Here is a 27,968-nt window from a genome sequence, read left to right as displayed (position 1 = left end):
TTCCAATCAAATAATGCCTCCAAATTTTGAGAGCATGCACTACGTCTGCAAGTTCCAAATCATGGGTCGGATAGTTCTGCTCATGAGACCTGAGCTGGCGGGAAGCATATGCAACAACTTTCCCGTCTTGCATCAGCACACAACCCAACCCTTGTCGGGATGCATCACAGTAGATGACAAAATCCCGATGAATATCCGGCAGGGTTAGTACTGGAGCTGTCGTCAGTCTTCACTTTAATTCCTGAAAACTCCTCTCACATGACTCCGTCCAGGTGAACTTCTTCTCCTTCTTGAGCAGTTCTGTCATGGGCCGGGCTATCTTGGAAAATCCCTCAATGAATCTCCGATAATACCCAGCTAATCCGAGAAAACTCCTGATCTCGCTGACATTGGTTGGTTGCTGCCAGTTGAATACTGCTTTGACCTTTTCGGGGTCCACGGCTACTCCTTCGGCGGTCAAAATATGACCAAGGAAGGCTACTTTCTCCAGCCAGAACTCACACTTGCTGAACTTGGCGTATAGCCTATGCATTCTCAGTTTTTCCAAAACTACCCTCAGGTGTTGCTCGTGCTCCTGAATACTCTTCGAGTAGATAAGTATGTCGTCAATGAAGACTACGACAAACTTATCTAACTCGTCCATAAACACTTTGTTCATGAGGTTCATGAAATAGGCAGGTGCATTTGTCAGTCCAAAAGACATCACCGTAAACTCAAACTGCCCATACTGGGTGACAAAAGCTGTCTTCGGGATGTCGCTCTCCCTGATCTTGAGCTGAAAATAGCCGGACCTCAGGTCAATCTTGGAAAAGTACTTGGCTCCTTTTAACTGGTCAAAAAGATCATCGATCCTGGGGAGGGGGTACTTGTTCTTGAAAGTGACTTCGTTCAGTGCCCGGTAATCAACGCACAACCTCATACTTCCATCCTTCTTTTTTGACAAATAGAACCGGGGCTCCCCAAGGCGACGAACTTGGCCTGATGAAGCCAATCCGTTGTAACTCCTCCAATTGTTTCTTTAACTCCGCCAACTCGGAGGCTGCCATCCTATAAGGTCTCTTTGCTATGGGGGCGGTTCCAGGAACAAGATCAATGACAAATTCTACGTCCCTATCTGGTGGCATACCGGGAAGTTCTTCGGGAAAGACATCGGGGTACTCACTCACTACTGGAACTTCTTCCAAGTTCTTGGTTTCCATACTGAATACCATCGGGTTTGCTCCACTTTCCCGGGTGTGACAGGTCACTCGGACTCCTTCTAGGTTTGTTAGATGTACTACCTTGTCCGTACAACCTATGAGGCCATTGTGTTTGCTTAGCCAGTCCATTCCAAGGATCACATTTATCCCTTCTGACTTAAGTACTACTAGATCTGCTAGAAACTCTACCCCACTTAAATTAATCCTTACCCGTAGACAATCCAGTTGGCACCTGATGTCTCCTCCAGGCGTCCGGGTTAATAGGGGTGTTTTTAGTAGTACTGTGGGTATTTTATGTTTCTCCACAAAACTCGAGGATATGAATGAGTGTGACGCTCCAGAATCAAACAGTACTGTTGCAAGAGTTGAGCTGACTAGGTACTCACCGAGTACTACGCCCTGAGCTCCTTGAGCTTACTGCGCGTCGATGTGGTTGACGCGGGCTCGTCCAAAAGACTGCTGGGATTGCCTCTGCTGGTTGTTGTTGTTGGCGTTGCTGTTGCCACGGAGAGGCACTCGGTTGGCACCGGTCAGAACTGGCTTGGGTCCGTTCACTGTGTTGGAGAAAGCTGAAGTAGCCGGCTTGTTCTTGGCATAGGGGCAGTCGGCGATGAAGTGACCTGTCTCACGGCAGTTGAAGCAGGCCCTTACGTTGTTGTTGTTGGTGGTGACCTGGCTTGCATTACCCTGGGATGCCCTCATGGTGTTCTGGCTTCTGGGCTGCGTGTTAGGGGCCCGTGGTCCTGTCGCTTGAGACTGAGTTCTGTACTGCATTGGGGCTTGGGACCTTGGTGCATTGTAGCTGAAGCTTCTGGCCTTCTGGGAGCGATCCTGCTGGCGGGCCTTGCTCTCCAGGAACTTGCGCTTGTTATCTTTTCTTTCATCACTCTTGGCCTTCTCGGTGAGGATTGCTTTGTTCATCAAGGTGTTGAAATCAGGATAGATCTGAGGGGTGAGCAGGGTCCTGAGTTCTGGGTTTAGTCCCTTTTTGAACATATCCTGCTTCTTTTCGTCGTCGTTGTAAGGATCACCGGGGTGTCCGACCCTAGAGGGGGAGGGGGTGAATAGGGTCGCTAATCGCTTTTCTATCCTAGGGCTCAATCTAATTGCATAAGATAAACCTAACACGTCCTACACATGCTAGTTATGACTAAGGTTTATCTATGCTACCCTCTACTTACCCCAAAAGACTTGCAACCTATAGCCAATCCTAATCAAACTAACTAGGAAAGTAAAGGTAAGCAAGAGAGAGTAAATGTGGAAACGTAATGCGATAAGTAAAGCGGTAAGGGAGAGGATATGCAAACTCCCATGAAGACACCAAGACACACGATTTAACGTGGTTCGGTTAGGACACCAAAGTCCCTCCCTACGTCCACGGCCACTTGTCCAATACGAACAAGTGTGATGCCGAGTCTCTTCGCTTGATCACTGTCTTGCCACGCCTCCAAGGCTCCCGACAAGCAAAGGCTAAGTGACGCCAAGTCACAAAGACGAGGTCACCACCACCGTCTATCTCGAAGCGTCACCACGGCACCGTCTTCACTATCTTGGAGTTTTAACACCAAGTAGGGGCCTCCTTCCCCGCACAAAGTGTCGTTGCCACTCCACACCAAGTCGGAGGGTCACACGATGAGTACACAAGGTGCTTGCCGCAGCAAGGCTTTCTCTCAAGCTAGTTCTCTCAAGAACTAAGCCTAAACAAGCACTAAGCACTCTCACAAGTGTGCTTAAGCCTATATGATGTACAATGAAGCTCTATGGTGGTTGGAGATGATCTTTAGCTCTTGTATACTTCCTTGAACTCCAGCACACTCAAATGACCCGGCCTTGGGGGTATATATAGGCAGCCCAAGCAAATATAGCCGTTGGAGAAAAGCTGCCAGAAAACTGCGTAACGCCGGTTAATACGACGTACCCCAAAAGCCATCATCGGTTCAACCGGTGTATGTAAACTGCTACTTGAAAAACTAGCCGTTATCAATCAACCGGTGTATCGCCGGTTTAACCGATGTAATCAACCGGTGTATGTAATATTAGCATCGGTTTAACCGGTGAGTGTAACTTCTTCACGTTCCTCCAAAAACCACCTCTCTGGACAACTGAACCGATGCAATTGACCGATGCATCGTCGGTTCAACCGGTGTAGGCATTTTCCTCGGTCTTCATCTGCCAATGCACCGACGTATACAATTTCCATAGCGTCGGTTCATCCGGTGTAAAACCCTAGCCCGCAGACCTTCTCTGTGATTGCACCGGTGAGTTCATTTTGCCCTACGTCGGTTTAACCGATGATAGCAAAATGCCTCAAATCTTGTCCCTTGGACCGAAGAGCTTTCAGGGCGCTGCCCTGAGACCCGCGAGGGGCGGCTCCCCCTCGACCCCCGTCCGCTAACCGGGCCTTGCTACGCCTCTCTTCTCTTTGTCATCACTTGAACCTAAAAGTCTGAGAATAGTCATCTTAACAATCACATTAGTCCAAGTGTTGTGTGCGTCATCAATCGCCAAAACATTATATTGAAATATGGCATGAGAGGCCATTTTCGCTACAGTTGTTCACTTCTTCTGGTGCATAGCGAGCCAGCTCCATAAACTGGTGGGTATATTCTTCCACCGACATACTCCCCTGCTAAAGTGCGTGGAATTCATCTGCCTTGCGCTTCATGGTGGCCGAGGGGATGTGATAACGGCGGAACTCCCTCACAAATTCATTCCAGGTGATGGTGGAGGCATCTCTGGCAGCAGCGCAGTAATTTTCCCACCAGGCTAAGGCAGTCCCGGTGAGTTGATGTGCTGCCAGGAGGACTTTATCTCGATCCTGGCACCCAAACGGCTCGAGCTTCCTCTGGATCACGCGGAGCCAATCATCTGCATCCAAGGGGTTGCTGGATCCGGCAAAAGTGGGTGGCTTGGCCCTCAGAAAAGCTGTCAGCTTGTCATTAAAGGTCTGCTCCCGTGGCTGCCTGTTCACTAGAGCATTGGCCAGTGTCTCCAGTATGAGAGTCTGGTTATGGATTATTTGTGCCAGGTCCGTGAAGGGTGGTGGTGGTGGTGGTGGTTGTGCATCATGATTTTCTCCTCTGCCCTGACTCACTTCTTGTTCTTCCTGAGGATGGTTTTGCCCGTTAGGACGTACTCCTGCATCAGCGGCTGCAGGGTCCCTGACGCGGGAGGCCCTCGTAACGCTTCGGGAAACCATCTGCAGCACAAGTGGGTTGGGGCTAAGATTAGGTGATGTTTAAGTTGTTTAATACGCAAAACAAGGCAGAAATAGCCTTCCGCCGAAAGGCACACACAACAAGCACACAACAAGGCAAACAAGCAACTTTATTAAAGTGCGGCAGGGTACAACACGGGGACACGACTAGAACGCGTACTACACGTCCGGGTACAAGTTCATACTAGGGATACAGCTTAAACCGAAAGGGCTAGAAGGGTACAACTAAGGATGGATTCGGCTGTTTATTCGAATGTCAGATTTTTTGTCATTTTTCTTCGATTATGGACAAATAAGATATAGAATTTACTATGTAAATTCATAGCCTTGTATTTAACATTGATCTTGTAAAGATTCATAAAAACTAAACCTCAGATTTATCATTTATATTCTCAAATAATAGATATAAAAATTCGAATACGGATCGGATACGGATTCGAATCTTTTTTCACCTTTTTAATTGTAGGGAGCAAATAATACATAAAAAAATCTATACAAAATTTTATTCTTATGTGTAATAATATGCTTTATAATATAAAAAAATATTAGCATAAAATTTTAAACATATCTATTTTAAAATATCAAATTTGTTCTAAGAATTCGGATGTTTAGATCCATCCTTAGGTACAACAATAGGGTAGGGTCGGACAATCTACTCTCGGGGCGAGTCTTCTTCTGGGGCGGTACGTGCGAGTAGTCCTTGCTCGCCGTCCTCTAAGTTCCCGTTCTCTTGGGGTTTTGCAGCAGCTTCTCCTTCTCCGACAGCAGTAGACCCCTCGGGGTTCTCGGGTGGGGCTCGAGGGCTTCCAAAGAGCATTCCCCATCCTATGACGGGTGTCCCAAGTAGAACATGGTCTTCTCCGATGGCCGGAACTGCTGTCCCACTTCTGGTCCATTCTTGCATGCGCCGGTCTCGGGCTTGTCTGAGGCTCTCCTGTGCAACTGCTTCACTGCTGATCGCGGCTGCGGCTCTTGCCTCGGCTTGGGCTGCTTGGACCTGTTGGAGCCTCACCGCGAGTTCAGCTTGCTCAGCACAATGGGTCTGCTCTCTCAGCAGGTGGGCTTGTTCATCGAAGAGCTGATCCAAAGCGGCTAGGTAGTTAGCCACTTGATACAGAGGGTCCTCTTCATGGCAGCGCCATTCCAGGCTTCTCATGCGAGCTTCCCAAACTGGGGTTCTGATGGCCGGCGGGAAGAACCTCATCGGCGTGGGGGTTAGGTGCTCTTCGAAAATCCAGCACAGGTAGCGGAGTGTCTTTCTGATGGCCAAGGGATAGGTGTCTCGGTGCCTAAATCCCGTAGCGGTCACTCGCCATGACTGGATGTCGGGGTAGCGGTCACTTCTGGTGATGACTATGATCACCCTGCAGCGGAGCGTACCATGGTGCTCGTACTCTCTGCTATAGTACCTTGGGCGTTCCGTGACGCCAAGGTTTTCCAGGGCGTTGATCAACAGGCTGGGAAAGCCAGGTGCAGCTTGGCAGTCGCCTAGGTCCATCCTTCCTCAGCCATCTGAAAACAAAGATAGGGTGAAAAACTTGCACAATTAATTGGGGTACACAAAGGGAGTAGGTGATATTTATTATTATTACAACATGGTGGGGTACAGACTTCATGGATACACGATTAATAGGGCAAGGTTCCGGCTTGGGGTGCTACTCCTATCATGGGGATTCTTCCTCACTCCGAATGGGGCGCTTCTTCAGTGGGAGGCACTGTTCTATGGTGTCATCGGTCTGAGTACTCTTATCCCAATGGGTTTCCTCGGGCTCTTCTTCTTCGGTCTGAGTGCCCACATCCCAGTGAGTCTCTACGGGATCTTCCTCTTCGTCTTCCTCTATCCATCCACCTATTCCCCAGCGAGCCTCGTACCTCTGCATCCGAGCTTGGAGAGCGGCTAGCGAATTCTCGGCACGTGTGGCCCTTGCCCGCTGCTCTTCTAGTTCTGCCTCTTTTTCTTCCATTTGGACTTGGAGGGCGGCTAGGGAATACTCGGCGTGTACGGTTCTTGTCCGTTGTTCGTCCAGCTCCTGGGTTGCCTTTTCTGCTCTGTGGACTTGTTGCTTTAGTTGTGCTGCTTGCTCATGGTAGAGCTCATCCAGGCCGGTGAGGTAGATGGACAGGTGGGATACTGTGTCTTCTAGGTCTTCTTCTTCTCTTCCGAGTCCTCTCATCCGGGCGATCCAGGTGCGTCCTCTTCCTTCAGTTGGCGGGAAGAATCCCATAGGAGTCCGCTGAAGGTGATGTTTGTAGATCATTCGGAGCCGTCGCAGGGCTTTACGGGCGGCTTTCCGATAGGTATCCGGGAAGCGGAATCCAGTGGTGGAGACGAACCAAGGGTCCACATCAGGGTAGCGGGTGCTTCTTGCTATGAAGATCATCAGGTCACACCGAAGAGTGCCCTTGGAGTCGTACTCCCGGTAGAGAAACTCTGGTGGATCCACAACTCCGATTCGTTCCAGGCTGAGTATCAACAACTTTGGAAGGCCGGGCTCTGCGTGACAGATTCCGCCAATCCATCCATTGTCAGCCATCTGGAACAGGGCAAGAACCAAAGGTAAGTGTTTGTGTCAAGAAAGGGTTATGGATAGAAAAGTTCTAAGGTAAAGGGTCTGAAAACGGGTTTCGCTCCTAGGGTCACGTCCTACGGCCAACCTACGGCTCTGATACCACCTGAAGTGTCCCCTCATAAGAGAAGACTTAAATGTGAGACAAAACACCAGTCCCAGGAGGCTGATGCCACATTTATTACATCAGATGGTTCAAAACCGTACAAACCATGGAGGACACTCGATACAGATAATGATAATAAGTAACCAAGCTACGACATAACACCAGACCGCAAACCACATGGGGTCTAGCACGGGCTCAGAGTATTGCGACAGCGAAGGCATCTTGAACAGGGCCGATTCCACAGGCAAGGTTGGGTGTAGAACGATAACCCTACTCAGCGTCGTCTGGCATGAACTCTAGGTCTTCTTCTGTAAAAAGTAAGAGTGGGGTGAGTACGAACGTACTCAGCAAGTCCAACCACACCCACGGAGGGGGTTATATCAGAATAATATGCATAGGTAAACCAAGGATAAGGTTACGGTTTAATTTACAGAAAAACAATACTTTATGCAGGGGTTCATTTACAGAAAACCTTTTTAGAAAAAAAATCAGTTTTTGTAGTAACACGGAGTTCAAGTTTTAAACTGCTACCGGACTCCCCGTCCGTCGTAGCACACGGCACAACTGCCGGACACAATTCCAAAACAACTCACACCAGCCCATCCCAATGAAACACTAGTTATGTGACCACACCGTAACTCGCCCAATACCGTGGGCATCGCTATTCGAATAGGTTTTTAACTCTGCAGAGGTGTGCAACTTTACCCACAAGTAGGATACCACAACTCGAACACCGTCGTGTCGGTGTAGATCCCAACATAGCCATTACCCACCTTAGCTAAGCCTGACTAGCCATCACGGGATTCACCAAGGGGTCATCGACCTAACTCTGAGGTATAACCGGGGTATAAGTCACATTGAGCATATCCCTGCTCCTTGGTCACCCGTTGCTCTCAGCCCTCCTGATGGCTATCACACCAACTAGTGGGATTTATGCTACGTCGTTGCCCATTCAACGGTCGAGTGGTTTGCACGATAGTGGAGTTAGGTGAGATGACACACCAACTCGGTCCTTAGACACGACAAGATGGATATCTCCCTTCTTTGCCCTACCACATTGGCACTAGCACACCAAATGGCAAATCCGTAGAAATGCCATCCATCCCGTCTAAACTTTCTTTACAAAAACACCACATTTATCCCATCCCATACGCACACATTTTCTTTATAAAATAAATAGTATTATGAGTAAAGTCCTAAGCGTTCTAAAAACGATTAACGTCCAAGCAAAATCAGACATTAATCTAGGCAGTCAAGGAATGGTTATCACAAATCAAGGGGTGGCTATCCAGCCGTGTTTTCATGCAAGCAAAACATATGAAATTTCATAAAGCAGGCCATTGGGATGTGTTTATAAAAACTAGGACAGAAACATGCATCAAAGGATGGGTTTGAACTTGCCGTCTTCGTAGCCTTCGGGGATGTCCTGTCCTTTAGGCTCGGGATCACAGAACAGGTCCTCGTTCTCCTGCTCACAGTACTGCTCATTGACGGGCTCTCCTTCGTTCACTCCGTGGTCTACAGCGCACACAAACAAGTACCCAATCAAGACACAGAACTTAAAGATTTATCGTTGAGCTCGAAATGGAAACACATAAAATATAGAGTACGGAGTAATATTTTCGAGTGGTTTTCTAATGGCATGGCCGAAACTAAGTTATAAGAGGCGTGGTAAAGTTTCAGGTCGGTCAGAGTTTATTTGGTGCATGAAATGCTAGGTTTAGTAAAGGTTCGGGGATCGGATAAGGGGTCAGGGGCCTAGTTGTAACTATTTCTCGAGAAGGCAGGGGCCTATTTGCAATTTCTAGAAACCTTTGGACTAAACTGGAAGGGTCAAGGGTATACTTAGAATTATGTTTTTATGTGGAAGGGTTTACTTGAAATTAGAACAAAGGGCAGTGTTCTTTTTGTAAGATGGCATAAAGGGGGAAGGGTTTCTTTACTAAAATGGAAGGAGAGGGAGGGTCTAAATGCAAATCAACCATTCCTCTCCTTTCCCCCCGTCGCAGAACAGGGGAGGGGTGCCGGCTCACCGGCGGCGGCCCGATTCGGGCAGCCTGGGCGACGGCGGCGACCGGGGAGAGAGGGGAAAGGGAAAGGAAAGGGAGGAGCTCCGATTCCCCTACCTAGCTCGGGCTATGGTGGAGTGAGGCAGCGGTTTCACGTGGGCAGGCGGCGGCGGCGCTAGGCGGCTCTGGCGGCGGTGCTAGGGGAGCAGGGGAGGGTGCTGGTGGTGGCGGCCGGGATTGTGGAGCGACGGCGACGCCGTGGGGGGCCTTTTATAGCCGGATTAGGTCGGTGGAGAGGCGGGGGTAGGTGGCCGGCGTCGCGAGTTCTGCGGCGGCCATTAATGGCGCCCGGCCGGTCTTTGCGCGTCACGGTGTGGCGCGGGCGGCGAGGCCGCGGCACAGGGCGAGCTCGCTGTGCGGTGGTCGCGGCCCGGCGTGCTTGGTGGCGGCCCACGCGTTGGCGTGATGCTGGTGGCGGTGTGCGGCATGCGCGGCTCGGCGGGCGGCGCGGCGACGCGGCCAGGCGACGCGACGTGTCGTCGGCTCAGCGGGCAGCGGCGGGTGACGCGTGGGTGCACATGGGGAAACTACTGTGCTGCACAGTGGTGTTGGCGCGAGCGGCGAGGGCGGTGTTGCTGCGGCCGTCCTGACGACGAGCGGCGCGGCGGTCGGTGCGGCTCGTGGTGCACGCGCGAGCGGGGAAGGCGGTGGCGGTGCGTGTGCGCGGGCTGGGCACGGCTGCGCGCGGGCGGTCAGTGCCGTAGGTGAGCGCGGCTCCGTGCGCCGTGGCGCGGCGAGCGCGTGCTTGCGCACGCGTGCGCACGGGCCGGCGCAGCGTGGCGGGACGCTTTGGCTAGGGGAGAAGCCGTGGGCGGAGTGCGCGGCGCGTGCGGGTGGCGTCGCGACGTGGTCGTGCGAGGGTAGACCGAGCGGAGGGCCGGGGCGGCGGTCTTGGCGCGCTTAGGGAGGAGAGGGGAGGTGCGCGCACCGGGAGCAGCTCGGGGCAGGCACACGCGTCGGGGAGGAAAGGAAGAGAGGAGAAGGAAGAAAGGAAAAGAAAGAAAAGAGGAAAAAGAAAAGGGTGAGGAAAAAAGGAAAAATAGAAAAAAGAAATGAAGGAAAAGAAAATGGGGAAAAGGGAAAGAGGGAAAGGAAAAAGGGGTGGGGGCGGTGCGCGCCAGCGGCGACCACGGCCGCGGTCGGCCACGCGTGGCGTCGCCAGGCGAGTGCGGGCCACGGGAGATGGGGCACGCGGCCAGGAGGGGAGGGAGGAAAAAGGAGAGAGGGAAAAAGAGGGGGCGAGAATCGCGGCGGCCGGACGCGACGTGTCGCGTTGGATGGGAAAAAGATGGGACGTGAATTGAATTCGGGTGTCGGGTTGTTCAGGAGAAACCCTGGGAAATAGGGTTCGGGGTTTAAGGAGGAGTCGAGCTCAACGACGAAAGACAGTTTTAGCGCACGATTTGATTTAGTGAATTTTCGGGATGTTACACCTGCACAACCGACGTAGGGGACCAACGGGGAGACACCACATACCCTGGTTGAGGTGGTGGGGCCCACGGGCCAGGTCGGCCGACCAGGTAGGTCGTCGGCCTGCCCGGACCACCAACCGCCCCCAACTTTTTCTGGCAGGCTATATTGGGCCTCCTTGTCTAATCCACGTTGGGGTTGGCCTGTCTTGACTTGTTTGAATTGGGTTCTTGCATCACTTTTGGTCCATCTGAGCCTGAATCGGTGCTCTGATAATTTCTGTGATTTTATGTCGGGCCAAAGTGTGCTTGTAACCTGCATATTAGCTTGAAAACACAACTTGCATATTCTAAAAGGTAAAGTATGGTTTAGGGACTTTATTGGATAAGGATGCGTGTAAGAAATGCAAAATCTTATGATTTTCTGATCAAGTTGATGCCTGGAAATGGTCGTTAGTGTGCGTCAATACCTTGCATCCCAGGAGACCGAACACAGAATTCCTCGGAACACCGATTGGTCGACCACAATCAACCGGCTCACCGGAATCGCTGGAATTTCTCCCGTCAGTCGATGACCCAGCATCACATCCCCCATCGAGTTGACGAAACACTGTCTTTCTGGGCCAAGGTGAGGACCTAGAGCAATCACGGAACCCACGATAATCATCCACATCAGAGTCAGAGTCAGAGTCAGTGCTGAGGCGGTCCGGCCAATACGGGTTATCGGAGTCATCAGAGTTGAGATTCCAGTCCTGAATCTCCAAGATTTCAATCTCGATCCTGTATTTCAACAAAGGCAGCTGATGGTAGATGATTTCATCTGGACGCAGGAATAATTCAGTGCCGGCATTGGGATCACGCCTCTCCGGAATGTGCAAGAATGCAACGTTAGGGATGAGGTTTGGGTCAGCACACCACGTAACAGCATGGAACCACCGGAGGTCAGGGCTAGCCCTCGTTGCCGGCGTGGGCTCCGGGCAAGCACAAAAGTCACCTAGTACCTCCCATGCCGCAGCTGCAGACCATGCATGGGAAGGAAGACCGCGCAACTCGACCAGCACCCGGAAGTACATGAAGTCAGCCTCAGCGGTAGAGAAGCGTTGCCATCTCTTGAACCGGAGATTCAGACCAGTTCCTGAAGGGGGTGGGGAAGCATGCAAGATCGACTCACGAATTGCGTTGTCATGAAAGATAAGCAGGAAATCTTCAGGTTGATAATGGTGAATGGAGAAGTCATTCCCGGAGATGTTGTAGTTGTCGATGATGAAGCGTCTAGCCTGTCGAACAGAACAATCAGGGCGCGTGCCGACCACCAAAGCGACCAAAGCGCGCTCTGCTAACGAATCCTCAATGGCCTGGAGCTCAGCAGAACGGGGGAGCACGCACATCCTCATCGCCGGCCGCCTAGATGGATGTCCGGCAGGTGGGGTGGTAGGCAAGTCGAGCTCCGCGACTGTGGCCGGAGAAGGAGGAGCAGCTTCTGCCGGAAAGTGGATCTCCGAACGGCGTGGCTCTGACCTTGGGGAGGCCGCACAGATCGAAGGAGGGCCAGAGTATGTATGACCAGTTGAACCAGACGCCAGTGAGGCCGTTGAGGCAGACGCAGCCGAACGGTGGCCTGAAGATGCTGCCGAGCCAAAGCCGCGTCCACAACCCGGCTGGGGCGGCGAACGGGCCGACCGCAACCACGAGCAAGAGGCGGCCCTCGCCGCAACCTCTTGCAGTTCTTGGCGGAGTAGCCAGTCGCCTCGCAGCGCAGACAGCGCAAGGAGTTAGGGCACCGTGCGGCAACGTGGTCGTAGGAGAGGCAGTTGAAACAGCGACCAACGAGGTCCGCGGGGACCGGCCTGTGGGCGGGGGTCGGGCGGCTGGCGGTGGCGACCCTACCCACCCGAGCACGACGCTTGGAGGTGACCAGCTGGAATCCATCGTCGTCGATTAGGGGGAGTGGGCAACGGGACGGCCAACACCAAGAGTGACCCGCGTCGAGGTCGCAAGCCACGCCCCCGCAGCGGGAGATGCCTGCGTCGGTGGCCTGGAGTTCACGGCCTGCGCAATGAGAGCTCGCGATGAAGGCCGGGTTTGCGTCGGTTACCGCGGAGCCGCACGGCGAGCGTCAGCCATGAAGCCGTGCATAGAGGGTGCCGACCGCCTAGACGACAGGGCAGCCACACCAGCGACCATAGGTTCCTTCCCCTTTCCGGAGACACGAGGAGTCGACCAGAGCACGGACTCCTTATCCTCGGAATCGCATGATGGGATGCTGAAGCATATCCCCTCGGGCGACCTTGAAGTCCCAGCCCCGGAGGAAGGGGTGAAGGGTGGGGCGGTGGGATTGAGCGAACTGGATCTGCCACCGGATTGGTTGGATGCAGCCGGGCTCCCCTCAGCAGGAGGTGGAGCATCCTCCCGATGCGGCGGGTGCGGGGGTTCGCCCATCACCGCGGGCGAGCAGGTGGGAAGGCGGTGGGGGTGGTGGCCGCTGGGACCGGAGTGGTCACTGGCGGGGGTGGGCGAGCGGTCTCTCTCTAGAGAGAGAAACTAGAGAGAGAGGCAGACATGCGAAAAGAGCACACACTTTCATTGGTTAAGTTATTCCCGGAATTCTTTGGTTGAGTTATTCCCTCAAAGAAAATGATATCCTCTTTTCCACGTGTTAGATGTTCTTCTACTTTGCCACAATGAATGCACGTTTAGGATGTGATGTGACGGTTTCTATCTTATTGTTGCCATGCCATGAGATTTCCTTTAAAGCCATCTAACCTTACTTTCACTGCGCGCAGGTTCCATTATTTGGCCGCAACTTATGGTTGTAAGGACAAAGTTATCTTGGGTTGATGGAAATCATGTTTGTTACAATTTATAGTATTGCCGTCGAACATTTTACAGTTTTAAAATGCGTGTTTTTGATTTTTTTCCTTTTTTGCTTAAATCTAGTTGGCCGGGCTATTTTCGTATGTCTAGATGCGCCAATAATTTGTTGGCCATCGGATGGGAGCTAATTTCGTAACGAGTGAGCATCTTCAAGAGTTTGCCAAATTCAACTTAGTAAATCTTGTGATTTGCCAACTCCCAAAACTATATGCCAAGTAAAAACAAAGCACATCTCTAATAGTTTGCTATTTTAGACTTGGCAAAATGAGAAAAAAAACCCCAAAAAAATTGGGGATCCAATTGAATCTGTAGCAAGATTGGGGCAGCATCATCTCAAGTGCATCCCACTGTCAATCAATGCGAACAGCACCATCAGGTCATGGTTCAGAACCATGTCCGAGTCCGGTTCATGGCTGAAAATGGTTCTGAAATTCAGCATCCGGGACATAAATCCTAACGCTAGCGGCCTCAAATGCCTGGCACAGGCACAGCCGAGCCAGAGATCCAAATCCAAGTCCTGCCTAGAGCCCAAGAACAATCACACGAGCAGCAGCAGTACCAATCCGAGCAGCTGGACAGGAACAAGTTCATCTCGCCCAAACAAGCTGGATAGGGACAAGTTTCAGTCCCGACATGTTGATTGCAAAACTTCAGTTCGGAATTCAAATCCAATCATGTTTGGTAAATAAATAAATCGCCCAAATCTCGTCCAATCCTGGTCCCTGAACCCTAGCAAGATTGATCAAAGGACACGGCTCAAATCTCGTCCAAATCTCGTCCAATCCGTCCAATCCGTGATGATTCCTAAACCCTAGTAGAGAACACAGCAAGGGAAAAAGAAGATGGATCATACCTGAACCCTAAACAGAGAGCACGACGGCATCGAGGATGATTCGTCGCGGCGTCCAGATGGCGGGCGCGGGAAAAGAAGATCGCCTGTTTCCACGGGAGAAGAAGACCGACTGTTTCACGTGGGAGAAGAAGCCTGCGCCGAGAGTTGCTGAGAGGTTGGAGAGAGCGACGCCAATTGTTTCCGCGCGCATATGCGCGTCCAACACCAAGAATTTGCCAAGTTCCCAAAAATACCAAGTTGGTTGCCAAATTATTGGAGGCTATTTTTTTCCATTTGCCAAAAAAAGAAGTATGACAAGTTGAGATGTCAAACTCTTGGAGATGCTCCCCGTCGCTAGAGTCTAGAGTGCATGCCACTGATGAGGTAAATCTAGCAGACAATGCCAACCTTGCTAGTTCGTTCCAATCCATGGATGCATTGCACTTATCCAGCGGTACCAGCTGGCTTGCAATGGATTTCTGTGGTCTGCTGTGAGCTAGATTCCAGTGGAGAATATATTGTGTGTCCCATAAATAGCCACCATGCCTTCGCACAACTTGCAAATAGATATCCATGGGTTTTTGTCGAAATAGTGTGAGTTTGTTATGAAGAAGAACTAAGTAAAATGTTACAAGGGCCGCTTTTGGCTGATAACTGGAGTTTACTGATACATGTTGAGATATCTGCAATGCAGTGAAAATACTGCTCATCAATCTGAATTTCAATAGTATGAATCACCCAATCCAAGATATAGAAAACTGTCCTGATGTGATGTTAAGGTGTAATTCGCAAGATCGAGGAATACAACACGGGTTCAAGTCCTAGTGCTTTCCTTTATGTTCCACAATTCACTTACAGAAGCGAAAGTCAAATTTTATTTACAAGATAAAGGCTGAAATTTCAAGATGGCAAATTATTTTTTATTACCGTAAATTGTAATGGTTTTTATCTCATTGTTTGGCACATACTTAGGATCGATGCTATGGTTGCTGATTTTTTGGGATGCTACTCTTAATAGGAGTTCCAACTTGTTCTGTTGAACCTTCGTAGGCATGTTTAAGAACACAGCTGTATGCAATCATACATGAAAGTTTCTAGTTCAACTCTTCAAGTCACCAAATCTGAACAAGATGTAGGTAGAAAAAAAAATAGGGTAAGTTATAGACGCAACTGTGACATAAAAAATCTCCCTCCCTGATTCTCATGCTTCCGGCGTGCAAAAGTGATGTGAGCCGTGACATATCCAACATGTACTGTGCACCACAGTACATCAGTAGTAATACAATAAACTGTACACACACTGGACTCTCTTGCCAAAAAGCTAAGGGAGGGCTGCTTTCTCGTGACTTTTCAATTGCCCATCAAAATCATTAATTACCATCTTTGCAATGATCTTCCTATCAGAGTTGCATTTAGCTAGTCAGTAATCTTTCGTCGTCGCTCTAGTTATATAGGAAATATTGGAGTAAACACCGCAAGAAGGAAACGAGATCACTCTAAGCTGAGTGTCAGCTCCAAATGCATAATAATGTGAAAAAGTCAGTGGATGCAGACTACAGAATGTATTGTTTTCTACTTTTACTTTATTCTCCAACCACCAAAAACCACAGGCCTAAAAATGAAGGAAGGTTTCTAGATGGTGCACAATGAATAATTAAGATAGCTTTCTGGTATTCTGATTCGCGATCCATATCATCATACACCTAAAGGTATAGATGTACTTCTGCCGAATGTTCTGATGATTGTTGCTGTAACTGAGACAGGATTGGTTAAGCTATTTTAGACACAATTATGTACAACTTAATACAACAATATTCAATTTTGCAGAGGTTTTTTGTTTGATCCTGTTTACAAAACCTGCTGTGTATATGGATAAACAGGTAAACCAAACATCATGATTGAAGCATTCTAATCTACTGGTGCTTCTCAGAGTGGGTGAAACTCCTGATCATTTAAATGTGCACTATAGTGCAAGAAGATTAGAAGATGGACCAGTTCTGTAAAGTTAATGGTAGTTCAAGAATGAGTTTAACTTAAGATGAAGAGAGTTGTGAGAGAGTAAACATTGGAGCATAAGTAAGAAGCTGTGTTCAAGCTTCGAGAATGTGGTGTTGGTAACTGGGGAGCTAGGAAAGTGTTCTCATCGACCTTGTCCAAAGTTTTCCTGCCTGGCTAAGATATTCTCTTCTATGAAATTATTGGCAACTTTTCAATATTCTATTTGTCTGTTTTTTCTTGTTTGTTTTTGGGAAAGGGTTCTGATGTCAACTACTATATGGTTCCTTTTTGACTTTATGTCCTCAGGGCTTATCGCAATGTGTCCTATTTTCACTCCCAAGACCATTTTGTAGGTCCATGAGAACTAGCACATGTGAATAGGTAAATTAGAAAATATTGATTTATTACGGTATACATCAACCTCACTTCATTAGTTTAATTGGTGCTAATCATAGTCATACCATTTTTTCCAATTTTTTTTGCATTCATATGATCACTTATTTAGTACCTTGTTGATTAGGGTTAAGGCGACAAATAGAAATCAACTTGGATCCGCAAAATATATAAAAAAGAAGAATACAACACATATATAGAAAATGAATACCCAGAAAGTAGTTTGACGCCAACCTCTGTGTAATGCAATGTTGCTGCTGGTTCATTGTTCTTGTTTTTTTAAAAAAAAAACATTTTCTTCTTAAAGCATATAAGAAGGTTCAAGGTTGGGCTTACCAGTGCCAAGCCGACCATCCTATTACAGTTCCAAGGTCTCACACGTTAGAAGCTAGCTACAACAATGTTTGGCTTGAAATTACAGAGCGACTCGTGCCAACCTAGTCCTGGCCTTTTTGCTTGAAAAGAGGGCTCCACCTCTACATAGGAATTCAGTCGCATTGTTAGAGAAATTTCCTCCGATAGCCATCTTATTGCGCGTTTTCGATTCAGAGCTCCCAAGCAAAGCCTGTTCAAAGAAAAGACAGATTTATCAAGCACTAGCGTTTCCCATTTTGCTATGGAGGTTCTTTGTTTGGTGGTCAGAGTTCTATTCCCACACCTATATTGTTCAGTGGTTATGGATGGATTTTTCTGTCACAGTGGCACTATACTCCAGAATGGCATTGAAGGTCGTTCAGAACAAGGAAGGAGTTAATGGCTTAATGCCACATACGTACTACTCTCAGGGTGCCTCTAGAGCGTAATAACTCTATGATGCTTACATTGAGCATGTGAAAAACGATCAGACAATTTTTCCTTTAAAAAGATCCTACACCTATTGCAACTTTTATGCTTTTTTATAAATATGTTGTTATGTAAGATATTGTTTAGAAAAATTACATTGTTACTTGAGGTAGTTGCCATCTTGGTTAGGCGTCTGAAGCTTGAGGTGGCCATTTTTTTGTGTTTCCTTGGAGAGAAAACAAATTGTTACCATCAATCAGTACTAAATGGTACACATAACACATAGCAATTGTATCAAAAAGGTTGCCCACTTCTTCCAAAACACTTCATTTCGTTATTTACAGCAGTGATGCATGAGCATTATGTTACAACATCTCTATAGTACATGTAACTCCTATCTTGAGATGAAAATTAAACATGCACTTCTTCAAAAAAAAAACCATGCATATTCAACCCAGTACGTAGTGCTCAGCAGCAGCAAACGAGCATCTGTGCCTCCTCGAGCTGCCTCTCCATGTTGAACCTAGCGATGAAGTCCTCCACGCGGCGGTTCAGCTCGTCGACGGGCGGCAGGCCCCTCTCTTCCAGTTCCTCCTCTGTTGAGGCTGAGCAGTCTTGTCTTGCCCCTACTCTCACCTCTTCTTCCTGGAGTTCATCTAAACCAGAATGAATAACTTCATCCTCACACTGATCCGTCTTCACAACTTCATTAACAGCTGCAGCATCCTGCTCTTCGCCTACTCCCATTACCGTTCTCCTCTCTAGTCGTCCTTGCTTGGTATTTTGAGGGATCGCCGGCAGCAATGCCTCTGTCACCAATACCTCCTCCTGCTTCTGACAACCATGTAGCACGCCCTCGTCCCTTGCAGCAATGTTATCGTCTACGACGTTCAGTGGCTCGCTGCTTCTCCGTGATAGCTTGGACTCGCGGACGAGGAAGACCACGATGATGTTGGAGAAGACAAAGAGACACTTGGGTGTGACAACAACTGAGATGACAGAAGGGAGGAACTCCATGAAGAAGGCCCTTAGGCAGGTGTACAAATGAGGCAACAAAGCTACCATGGACAGGAAGGTAAGGGCAGCAAGAATGGCCCTCACCCGGCTTCTAAAATCCATGGATTGGATCCTGGAACATGCAGGGCTGAAGCTTGTGCAATCTGAAGCTGTGGATAAAGTGAAGAAGAAGATGAGAAAGGAGACACACATGGGAACTTACAAGAAGCTACGAAAAGGGTGAGGGGTATTATATAGATAAGTTGTGTTCCAATTCCTCACTGGTTAAGTTATTCCCTAAAAAATTGTAGCCTCTTTCCAGTGTGCTGTCCCTCTGCTTTGAATAAAAGCGATGTACGGAGGATGTGATGGCTGCTTCTACCTGCTTGCCCTGGTTACAGGATGCCTCAGGATGTGGCTGCACACCGTCCACGAATTGCCGTTCACCATCCGGAGCAACACGTAGAGCATATTCTGCATAGCTTTTTGGTGGACATGGACGATGTGGCATTGGCTCGTAGTCTAGACACAGGCGAAGTTACTTTGGATATTTTGGAAGTGTTTCTGGACTTTGTAACCTCACACAACATTATTTTTTATACAATTTTATTGTAAGATCGAAACGGTGACCAGAGGGTAAATAGGAACAGATAAAAAAATTCTCCAAAAATCTGATTGCAATTCACAACCCAAAACACCTATTTTCGATTTGCCAAGATGACATGAATCAACTAGTAACATGCTTATCCTAGAAATAATTATAAATCCTTAACACAAAGTGGAAGCAATGCGGAAAGCACGGCAATGAAAATACACGCACCGAAAGAGAAGCTAAACTACCTCTAAAGCACCCTAACTAAGCACGTATAAATTAATTAAAGCAAATTAGTGATTAGCAACATGGAGCACATAAAGCTAAGCAGGGTTAGAAATAAGGATTAATTAACTGAATAACAGATAAACCAGATTAGCACTTAGATTAACGAACAAGCATGCAACGTATTGAAGGAAGAATCAATCTGAGTATGCATGTAGGGAGAATAAACAAAGGAAAGGAACGAGGGCCATAGGCCCGAGCTGTACCTACGGCAGCTGGCTCCCAGCCTGGCCCGCGAATGCCTCCTGGGCCACTTCCCGCCGGCCTGCTTGCACGCCCCGCCTGGGCTGCAGCAGTGCGGCCTGCTCCGTGCTTGGGCCGCGCGCTGGGTTAGGTGGTGGCCTGCCTGGCACCGGCTCGCAGTCACACGGGTAGTTAATCATCATATTTTTTTTAGAAACAGGAAGATCCCAGCCTTGAGCAAGTTAATCATCATATAAGGCTTATTTACGTGCCGCCCCGCCTCCACGCCAACGCCGCCGCGCCACCACGCCATCGCTGCCGCTTCCTCGACGCGCCGCGCGTGGGCCCACGAGCCACCGCGCCTCCTCGCCCGGGCCGCCGTCGCCTCCTCGACGACCCACCGCGCCTCCTCCCCGGTCGCCATGCCCGGGCCACGGTCGCCTCCTCCCGGTCGCCACGCCCAGGCCGCCGTCGCCTCCTCCCCGGGTCGCCGCGCCCGGGCCGCCGTCGCCTCCTCCCCGGGTTGCTGCGCCTCGCCTCGCCATGCCGCCGTCGCCTCCTCGCTGCTAGCTCACTTCCTCGCTGCGACCACCCGCCCACGCCGAGGCGTCGCCCATGCCGAGGCGTCGCCCACGCCGCCTGGCCGTTGTCCCTGCGCCGTGCGCGCGGGAGGCCGGTGCCACCGCCCCGCCACGCCCACGCCGAGCTGCTGCCCGCGTCACGCCGCGCCGCCGCCACCCGCCCACGGCGCACGGCCAGGCGGGCCATAGCCGGGAGGCCGGTGCCACCGACCCGCCGCGCCTCCTCCCGGCCCACCCCGCCACGCCGTCCAGCGGCGCGAGGCCCGCCGCACCCCGACCGCGCAGCACCTGCCCACCACCCTCCGCGCCGCCCCGGCCCACCGCAGCGGCAGCCGTGGCCGGCCTCTCCGACGCCTCGCCGTGCCATGACTGGCTGCCTCGGCCTGAGAAGGTCCTTGGCCCTCTCCGCCGCGTCGAACCCGTCGTCGTCCCGGCCGCCGTCGTTGTGCCCCTGCCCACGGGGAGGAAGGTTCGGCCTAGTCGCCCTAGCAGATTTACTTCGTCCTATTCATATCTGCTGCGTAGAATTGTAGAGATTGTCAATTGGTTGCCGAATTATAGAGAATCGTAGTTGCTGCCAACATTTTGAAGTGACACAATTGTAGTCATTTTTTTGCAGGAGAGCCTAGTGTCAAGTGGCACGCCGTCGTAGAGCCATGACGCAATCCGTCTGCACCGACACGCGCGTCATCGCCTCGCCCGCCATCAAGCCCTAGGTGAGCACCGGGAAAGGCCCCTCGCTCCGTTTCTTGTTTGTAGCTCCTTTAACCATGTTAGGTGTCTCCCGTTCGAAGAAGATATGGTTTGAAATATGAAGATCTTTGCATATGTATGACCGTATCTGTTTCGAATTGTCCACATCTTTTGGACAGCTCGATAGGGTGCGTAGATGGGGTTAGTTCTCATGGTCTACGCCGATCCGAGACGGAGTCTCGGCATCATCTACTCGTTGTTCTCCGGATACACAATCTCCTTTTTTGGGACGTGTATTTGGAGAACAGCGGGGAGGTGCTGCCGAAATTCTGCCTCGGATCGGTGTAGAGCATGAGAACCAACCCCAGCTACGCATCCTCTCGGGTGGGATTAGGACATATCTTAACCTATTAGAAATGGTAGACATCGTGTGGATGACCGTGCGTGGATGTATACTGGATGGAAATGTGGGGGTCAGTTGCCCGGGGAGTGGATTGACAAGACCGAGACTTTCTTGGACGGAGCATTTGCAAAGCTCAAAAGAGGCAATACCACATGGTGTCCGTGCAACAAATGTGGGAACACGCGTCGACAAACACGCGAAGTCATGACGAATCATCTTTGCAATTATGGATTTACGAGAGACTACACCCGGTGGACCTACCATGGCGAAGCCAATCGTATGAGAAACGAGGTTGTTAGGCAACGCATCGAAGAACATGACGCTGATGCGGGGGTTGCAGACATGTTAGATGACTTTCATGAAGCACACTTTGATAAGGGACGTAGGGAGGAGGAGGAGCCAGAGGCAACCGCAAAGGCGTACTATGATATGTTGGCTACAGCTCAGCAACCCCTTCACGGTCATACCAAGGTTTCACGGCTGGATGCAGTAGTTCCAGAACTGTCCACAGTCGCAGCACCTGCTGCCGCAGCCGCCGCCGCCATGAGTTGTGCTTGTATGGACATGCACTCTTTGTATAGACTATCGTTTGAACTTGTGCTTGTATGGACATGTATGAACTACCAGTGCTTGTATGGACTTGTATCGACTACATTTGGGCTTGTATGCATTGCGATATTTGCTATATTTGCATTTGGACTTCTATGGATTGAATGTGATGCAAATTGTGATATATGAAATGATCGTGACATTTGATGCAATATATATGAATTGACTGTGATGTTAATTTGATTGGAATCTGAAATATTTGTGATTAAACAAAAAAAGGAATTTGAAAATTAATTTTGCCTTGTGCTACCATTTTTTGCTGTGTGCCATGGCAAGGCACACGGCAAAGCTGCCATTCTTTCCCATGTGCCTGTCCACGTGGCACACGGCAAATGTGGCATTGTTTGCCGTGTGCCTGACCATGTGGCACACGGCAAACTGTCCACGTGGCATGCTGGGTTGACGGGGCAACTTTATTTTGCCGTGGGCCCGAGAAAACACATAGTAAAGCCTTTGCCGTGTGCCCGAAAAAGAGCCCACGGCAAACACACTGTATGCCAGCCGAGCTTTGCCGTGTGCTGTTTACCGTGTGTAACACACGGCAAAGCCTTTGCCAAGTGTTTTTGGGTCTTTGCCATATGCTTTGGCACACGGCAAACTCACTATTTCCCGTAGTGAATTTTATAATGTGAATAGGAGGTTCTATTTCCAAGGTCCAGCTCTTGACGTGGAACTCACGTGTAGTTCTAGCCACACTGCTTTGCAGAGAGTAGCTATCGGGCTGCCAGTTCGTGTCATCTACAACAAATTTCAGTCATTGATAAAATTTTATAATGTGAACACGAGGTTCTATTTCCAAGGTTCGGCTCTTGATGTGGGGTCCACATATAGTTCTAGCTATACTGCTTTGCAAAGAGTAGCTACCGATCATACTGAGTTATCTCCAATAAATTTCAATCAATTTTGATAAAATTTTATAATGTAAATGTGAGGTTCTATTTTCAAGGTATGGCTCTTGACCTGAGCCCATGTGTAGGTCTATCTTTGAGGTATACACGATCGCGTGGAAGGATGGCAAACTCAACTAGATCGAAAAATCTAAACAGTAGGTACTTTTATGCATATATGTTGCTTGTTAAACAGAGAGATATGTGACATTACCATTAAGGTGCTGTTTGGTTCGTAATTCTGTACGTATTATGATTACATTACTAATCAATTATGGATGGTTCCACCCATTCGGTACTGAATACCATGTAATCAGATCCAGCCAGTTACCGCTCCCATAACTCCGTAATTGGACATGGATACGACGCTAGGCTAGCTACCTCCGGTCGACTTCATCAACTCTGAGGAAGGCATCTGTGCCAGCGGCAGCCAATGCCTGCTGCCTACAACGTATGATGATTACATCTGCTTCAGCCATGCATCATCAGTTCATCACCCATCCACCTCTGCTGCCCTTTTCACTGCTTGGCTTCTTGCTGCTACTGCCAATGCCACTTCGGGGATTCAATGGGAGAAATAAGATTTGGTTTGGAGGAAGGAGGAAGAGGTTGGATTCAATTCTAAATGATAGCAATGATTTGGCTCTGCGTTCTTACAATCCTTCCTCTTCGCTAGTCTTCTTGTCTCCCTCATGCCGTTTCCTAGCTATCACGAGCATCGTCGAAGGATGGGCTTCGCATCGTGGGCACGCCGCTGGCGGCCCTGCAGGTTCGCACACAACAAGGTGTGATTACATGGAGCTGCGATGCTGACTCCAGCACCCACATCGGATGTGTAAGTCATGCATGGTCTCACGAAGCGAGATGTTGTAGACGCACCTCTGCAAGGAGGCAGGCTGCAATGTGCGGTTCGATGCAATCTTTCTTCACTACAAGAATTGGAAGCCTTTACAGAGTTGAACCAAACAAGTTCTATATTTGTTTGATCAGAATTGATTGGTGCTACATACCATTACCGTTTGTGTTACAGTTCTAGAACCAAACACTACCTAGTGTCAATGACTTCAAGGGAAGGAGAGGGAGAGAGGCAAAAGTATTTTTAAACTCTATTCCTCTTAATTGAAAGCCAGAGCTCCTGCCTAGTTCATTCAAAAAACAAAGGGAGAGAGGCAAAAATGGTGGAGTGGAAAAATCACCTGTGGAGAAAGATAATTTGATATATCGCAAGTCTTAATAGAAACTAGGTTGAGATTAGGTTTCAATGTTCCTAATTTATTGTTGAACCAATCCATAGGTAGGACGCCATCAGCTATGGTCGCCACCAGCAGGTGGAGTGCCACGCCATGCACAGCCGCTTTTTCCCCACCGTTGGAGCCTGGCACCGTACCGGTACCGCTCGTTGAAATGCCACCAATTCCTGTCCTCATACATGGTCTATGGCCTGTGTAGCAAAAATGGTCTCTCATGCCATATTTCAATATATTGTTTTGGCGATTGATGACACACACAACACTTGGACTAATATGATTGTTAAGATGATCATTCTCAGGCTTTTAGGTTCAAGTGATGACAAAGAGAAGATAGACAAAGTTAGGCCCGAATGGCCGCCCCTACGGGGGTTCCGCTGGTCGGTAGCACCGGAAGAACCGACGCATGATCATCGGTGCGTCCGATGGTTGTCGGAAGAACCGACGCATGGTATTTTGGTGCAGAAGGCAATCGAAGCCAAGTCAGGTTATAGGCACCGGAAGAACCGATGGTACAAAAAAGGGGCATCGGTGCATTGGGCGTACTGTGTTCCAGAGACGATGCAAGTCGCGCAAGAGCCAAGTCTTCAGCACCGGATGAACCGGTGAAGCATCGGTGCATACCATCGGTGTAATGACGTCAGTTGTCAGGAGTTCAACGGCTACTTCGGGTTATGAGTGACCGGATGAACCGACGCTACCCCAGCCAGAGACATCGGTTCATCCGATGATACGCAGATTTTTTGCTGACCGTTGGAGCAACGGCTACAAGACTTGGTGGCCTATATATACGCCTCACCCCGGCCATTTGAAGCTTGTTGGAGTTGCTGAACATCCCACACACACCCAAGAACATCTCCAAGCCATACAAGAGCATCAAGATCATATCCTTAGCTTTTAACACTAGCTTGTAAAGTGTGAGTGCTAGAATAGCTCTTAGTGAGTGAGATTTCAAGGCATTGAGCCTTTGTACTATAGTTCTCTAGTGAACCAAACAAGAGCTTGGTGTGCCGGCCTCCATGGAGCTGCGAAGCTCGCCGGCAACGTCATCGACCCTCCGACTTGGTGTGGAGCGGCAACGACATCTTTGTGCGGGGGACGTGGAGACCATCATCCTTTGTGGAGAAGCTACTTAGTGGAATCCGGGGCCAAGGTGACCGTGATTGTGTTCACGGAAAAGACTTGGTGGCTGAATAGCAATACTCTTAGTGAGTGCTACAACAACGTGGATGTAGGTGTGTCTTTGTGGCTAACCGAACCACGGGATAAACACCCGCGTCAAGAGTTTGCTATCTCCTATCCCGCTCTTTAAGTTTCCGCATTTAATACTTGCAACCTTTGTGCCTTTACTTTCATAGAATATTTTCTTGTTAGAAAAGACTATATGGTGCATAACTCTTTTGGGATAAGGGTTTCACACTAGAACAACCTAGTTGCACATCTAGATAGCTTGAATTAGTTTAAGTTTTGTGCAAACTAGTTGGAGCCATAAGTCAAGTTTTTTATTAGTACCTAAATCACCCCCTCCCCCTCTTAGATTAGAGCACCCAATCACTTTCAGCCTGCTCTATGGAGCCACTCATGAAGAGCGAGATGACGAAGAGGAGAAAAGGATAGGGAAGAGAAGGAGTGTGAGTGGTTAGGGTTAATGAAAAAATGAGTCAGCACAATATTCGAAATTAGTGATTAGGAAATTGGAGAAGTCACTGTTATAAATTAAAACGATTTGTATGAGCTCTTCTTTTTTTTTTTGCTATAAGAGAACAAAAAAGAATATCCTCACCCACTACTATGCCATGCACTGTAGCAATTCGTTCTCATGGATGCTTTTCTCAGGTTTTAGGGCAGCAATAAACCCTCGAACCTCAATCTGTATCCAAGCCCAAGAAGGAGGTCAAAGCTTGTCCAAGTATATATTCAGTTGCAAACAGAATTATACATATACGCTACACACACAGACAAGGCGCCTCAATTTTACAAGAGAAATACCGACATATTACAGTTTCTATATATTACGGGCTCTATAGCACAACACAGATACAAAGTTCTTACACAACGGCAACTGAGTGATTTACTAGCAGAAGGTCCAACAACATTGCTCACAACTATATGGCTGGGTGCAGGCGAGATCGATCAAAAACGTTAGTAATCGTTGTCATTGTAGTAATCATTGAAAGGATCGAGGCCAAAGAAGGAACGGTTGAATTGGGACTTTTTCAAATTTCTTTTCAAATTTCTATCTAGTCCTTAACCTAGACTAGTATTGCCCAATCTACAAATTTGAAACCTAGTCACTAGAGCACGCTAGCAAAAGATCCTTAGGTAGGTAAACACACTATCATGATAATTTTGTCTAGATGGTTGCACAATAGCAAAATGAAAACCTAAGCAAGAGTTCACACTACCATGCAAGTTGTCATAGTCAATCTACAAGCAATCAAAAACAAGAATAACAATAAATGGATTTAATTGCTTGAAATAAAAGTAAGAGACACGAGATAACCAGATTTTTTCCCGTAGTATCTAGGAGTTGACGCTCCCCCCTAATCCACGTTGGAGCACCCACACAAGGGTATAGCTCTCTTACTTCACCAAGAAGCAAGTGATCACTAAGAATGCTCCTTCTCCATCTCCGGAACGGCGAGCTTCACACCGTGTACAATTTTCTTGTCTTGGGGGGCTCCCACAAACTCCAAGAGCTCACCAAGAACCTCCCGATCACCGAGACCGGCTAGGTGCCGTCAAACACCAAGAGTAACAAGCTCATAAGCCTTCACTTAACCTACACTCAGTTGGCCCTAGCTCAAGCACACTTGCTACACTTGCAAAGGTTGAATTCTTCAAGGTTGATGCACAATCAATGTACTAGATCTTCACTCTTTTGCTCAAAGCATTTTCTCTTCTTCTCAAGGGTGGCCTCAGGTATTCAAGGTGTCAAAGGAACTTCAAATGAGCCAAGGGGTGCCCTTATATAGAGTGGAGATGGTCACATAGCCGTTGGAAGTCCACTGCAGATATTCAAGGGTGGTCTCAAAGCACTTTCTCTTCTTCTCAAGGGTGGCCTCAGGTATTCAAGGTGTCAAAGGAACTTAAAATGAGCCAGGGGGTGCCCTTATATAGAGTGGAGAGGGTCACATAGCCGTTGGAAGTCCACTGCAGAAAAACCGTGACCATCGGAAGAACCGACGGGTGAGAAATTGAAGGCGTCGGTTGAACCGGTCTCTCTGTGTCCAAATAATAGACGTTGGGGGTTCTGACACAGTATACAGGCTTGCGTCATTGCACCGGTGCATGCTCCCTAGGGGCATCGGTTCTACCGGTGCTGAAGAGGTTCACTGATCAACTCAAACAAGCTCTCTAGAACATAGTACTTCTAATGCACCGGTGCTTGATTCTGAAACGTCGGTTCAACCGGTGCTGAAGACGAGTTGAGGTCCACCAAAATATGCTCTCTGGAATAAAGTACATCTAATGCACCGGTGCTTTGCTTGGGACCATCGGTTCAACCGGTGCTATAGAGATTGTTGATTTGATTTCTGCTTGCATCCAGAGAGATAGACCGACAGGGCGTCAGAACTTCCGCCAAGTATCGGATGCTCCGATGCTAGGGGCATTGGTTAAACCGGTGCTGCTGTTTTTCTTCATTTTCAACTGAATTGACTTGGATTTGAATGTAACTTCGATTGTTTCTTCTTCCAAGCGTTGTGTTAACTACTATTGACCATCTTGGGCTGTTTTTGAGCAAGTGTGCAAGATTTCTAAGGCCAACTTAATTTTGGTCAAACTACTAACTCATAAACCCCTCTTAATAGTACAGTCAAGAACTAAAAACTATAAACCCTAGCTAAACCAAGTGTCATTCATCTCCTTGTGACACTTGAGACTAGAAAGGTCCTTAATCTTTGGAACTGAGTCCTTGTCTCGCATGATTGTTTTGAATTGAGGGGTCTCCTTTCATATTTCATATGAGACTAATCTAATCACTGATTTTTCCTTCAAAATACACGTTAGTCGCATACGGTTGTCATTAATCACCGAAACTTAC

The 27,968-nt window shown here is 48.8% G+C and overlaps 3 protein-coding genes across 5 annotated transcripts; 1 reads left to right on the top strand and 2 right to left on the bottom strand.

Moving 5' to 3' along the window:
- Positions 1-10,981: 10,981 nt before the first annotated feature.
- LOC120666140 lies at positions 10,982-14,757 on the bottom strand. 3 transcript variants are annotated; one of them, XM_039945928.1, is made up of 2 exons: positions 14,295-14,757; positions 10,982-14,170 (listed from the first exon to the last, which is right to left on the bottom strand). In XM_039945928.1, exon 2 carries the CDS (start codon positions 11,959-11,961, stop codon positions 10,996-10,998), a length of 966 nt encoding a protein of 321 aa, XP_039801862.1. In that variant the 5' UTR covers positions 11,962-14,170; positions 14,295-14,757; the 3' UTR covers positions 10,982-10,995. The 3 variants fall into 3 exon arrangements, with proteins under 3 accessions (XP_039801862.1, XP_039801863.1, XP_039801864.1); XM_039945929.1 differs by having other exon boundaries at positions 10,982-14,163; XM_039945930.1 differs by having other exon boundaries at positions 10,982-14,046.
- A 2,979-nt stretch (positions 14,758-17,736) lies between these two features.
- On the bottom strand, positions 17,737-18,736 carry LOC120666139. Its single transcript, XM_039945926.1, has one exon. It carries the CDS (start codon positions 18,654-18,656, stop codon positions 17,916-17,918), a length of 741 nt encoding a protein of 246 aa, XP_039801860.1. The 5' UTR covers positions 18,657-18,736; the 3' UTR covers positions 17,737-17,915.
- A 1,382-nt stretch (positions 18,737-20,118) lies between these two features.
- Positions 20,119-20,736, top strand: LOC120667877 (vegetative cell wall protein gp1-like). Its single transcript, XM_039947868.1, has 2 exons — positions 20,119-20,553; positions 20,704-20,736. The coding sequence occupies exons 1-2, from the start codon at positions 20,119-20,121 to the stop codon at positions 20,734-20,736; spliced, it is 468 nt and encodes a 155-aa protein (XP_039803802.1).
- Positions 20,737-27,968: the final 7,232 nt, after the last annotated feature.

This window comes from Panicum virgatum, chromosome 3N, assembly GCF_016808335.1.
Source record: "Panicum virgatum strain AP13 chromosome 3N, P.virgatum_v5, whole genome shotgun sequence".
In the NCBI taxonomy this organism is placed as follows: Eukaryota; Viridiplantae; Streptophyta; class Magnoliopsida; order Poales; family Poaceae; genus Panicum; species Panicum virgatum.
This window is presented reverse-complemented; position numbering and strand designations above follow the sequence as displayed.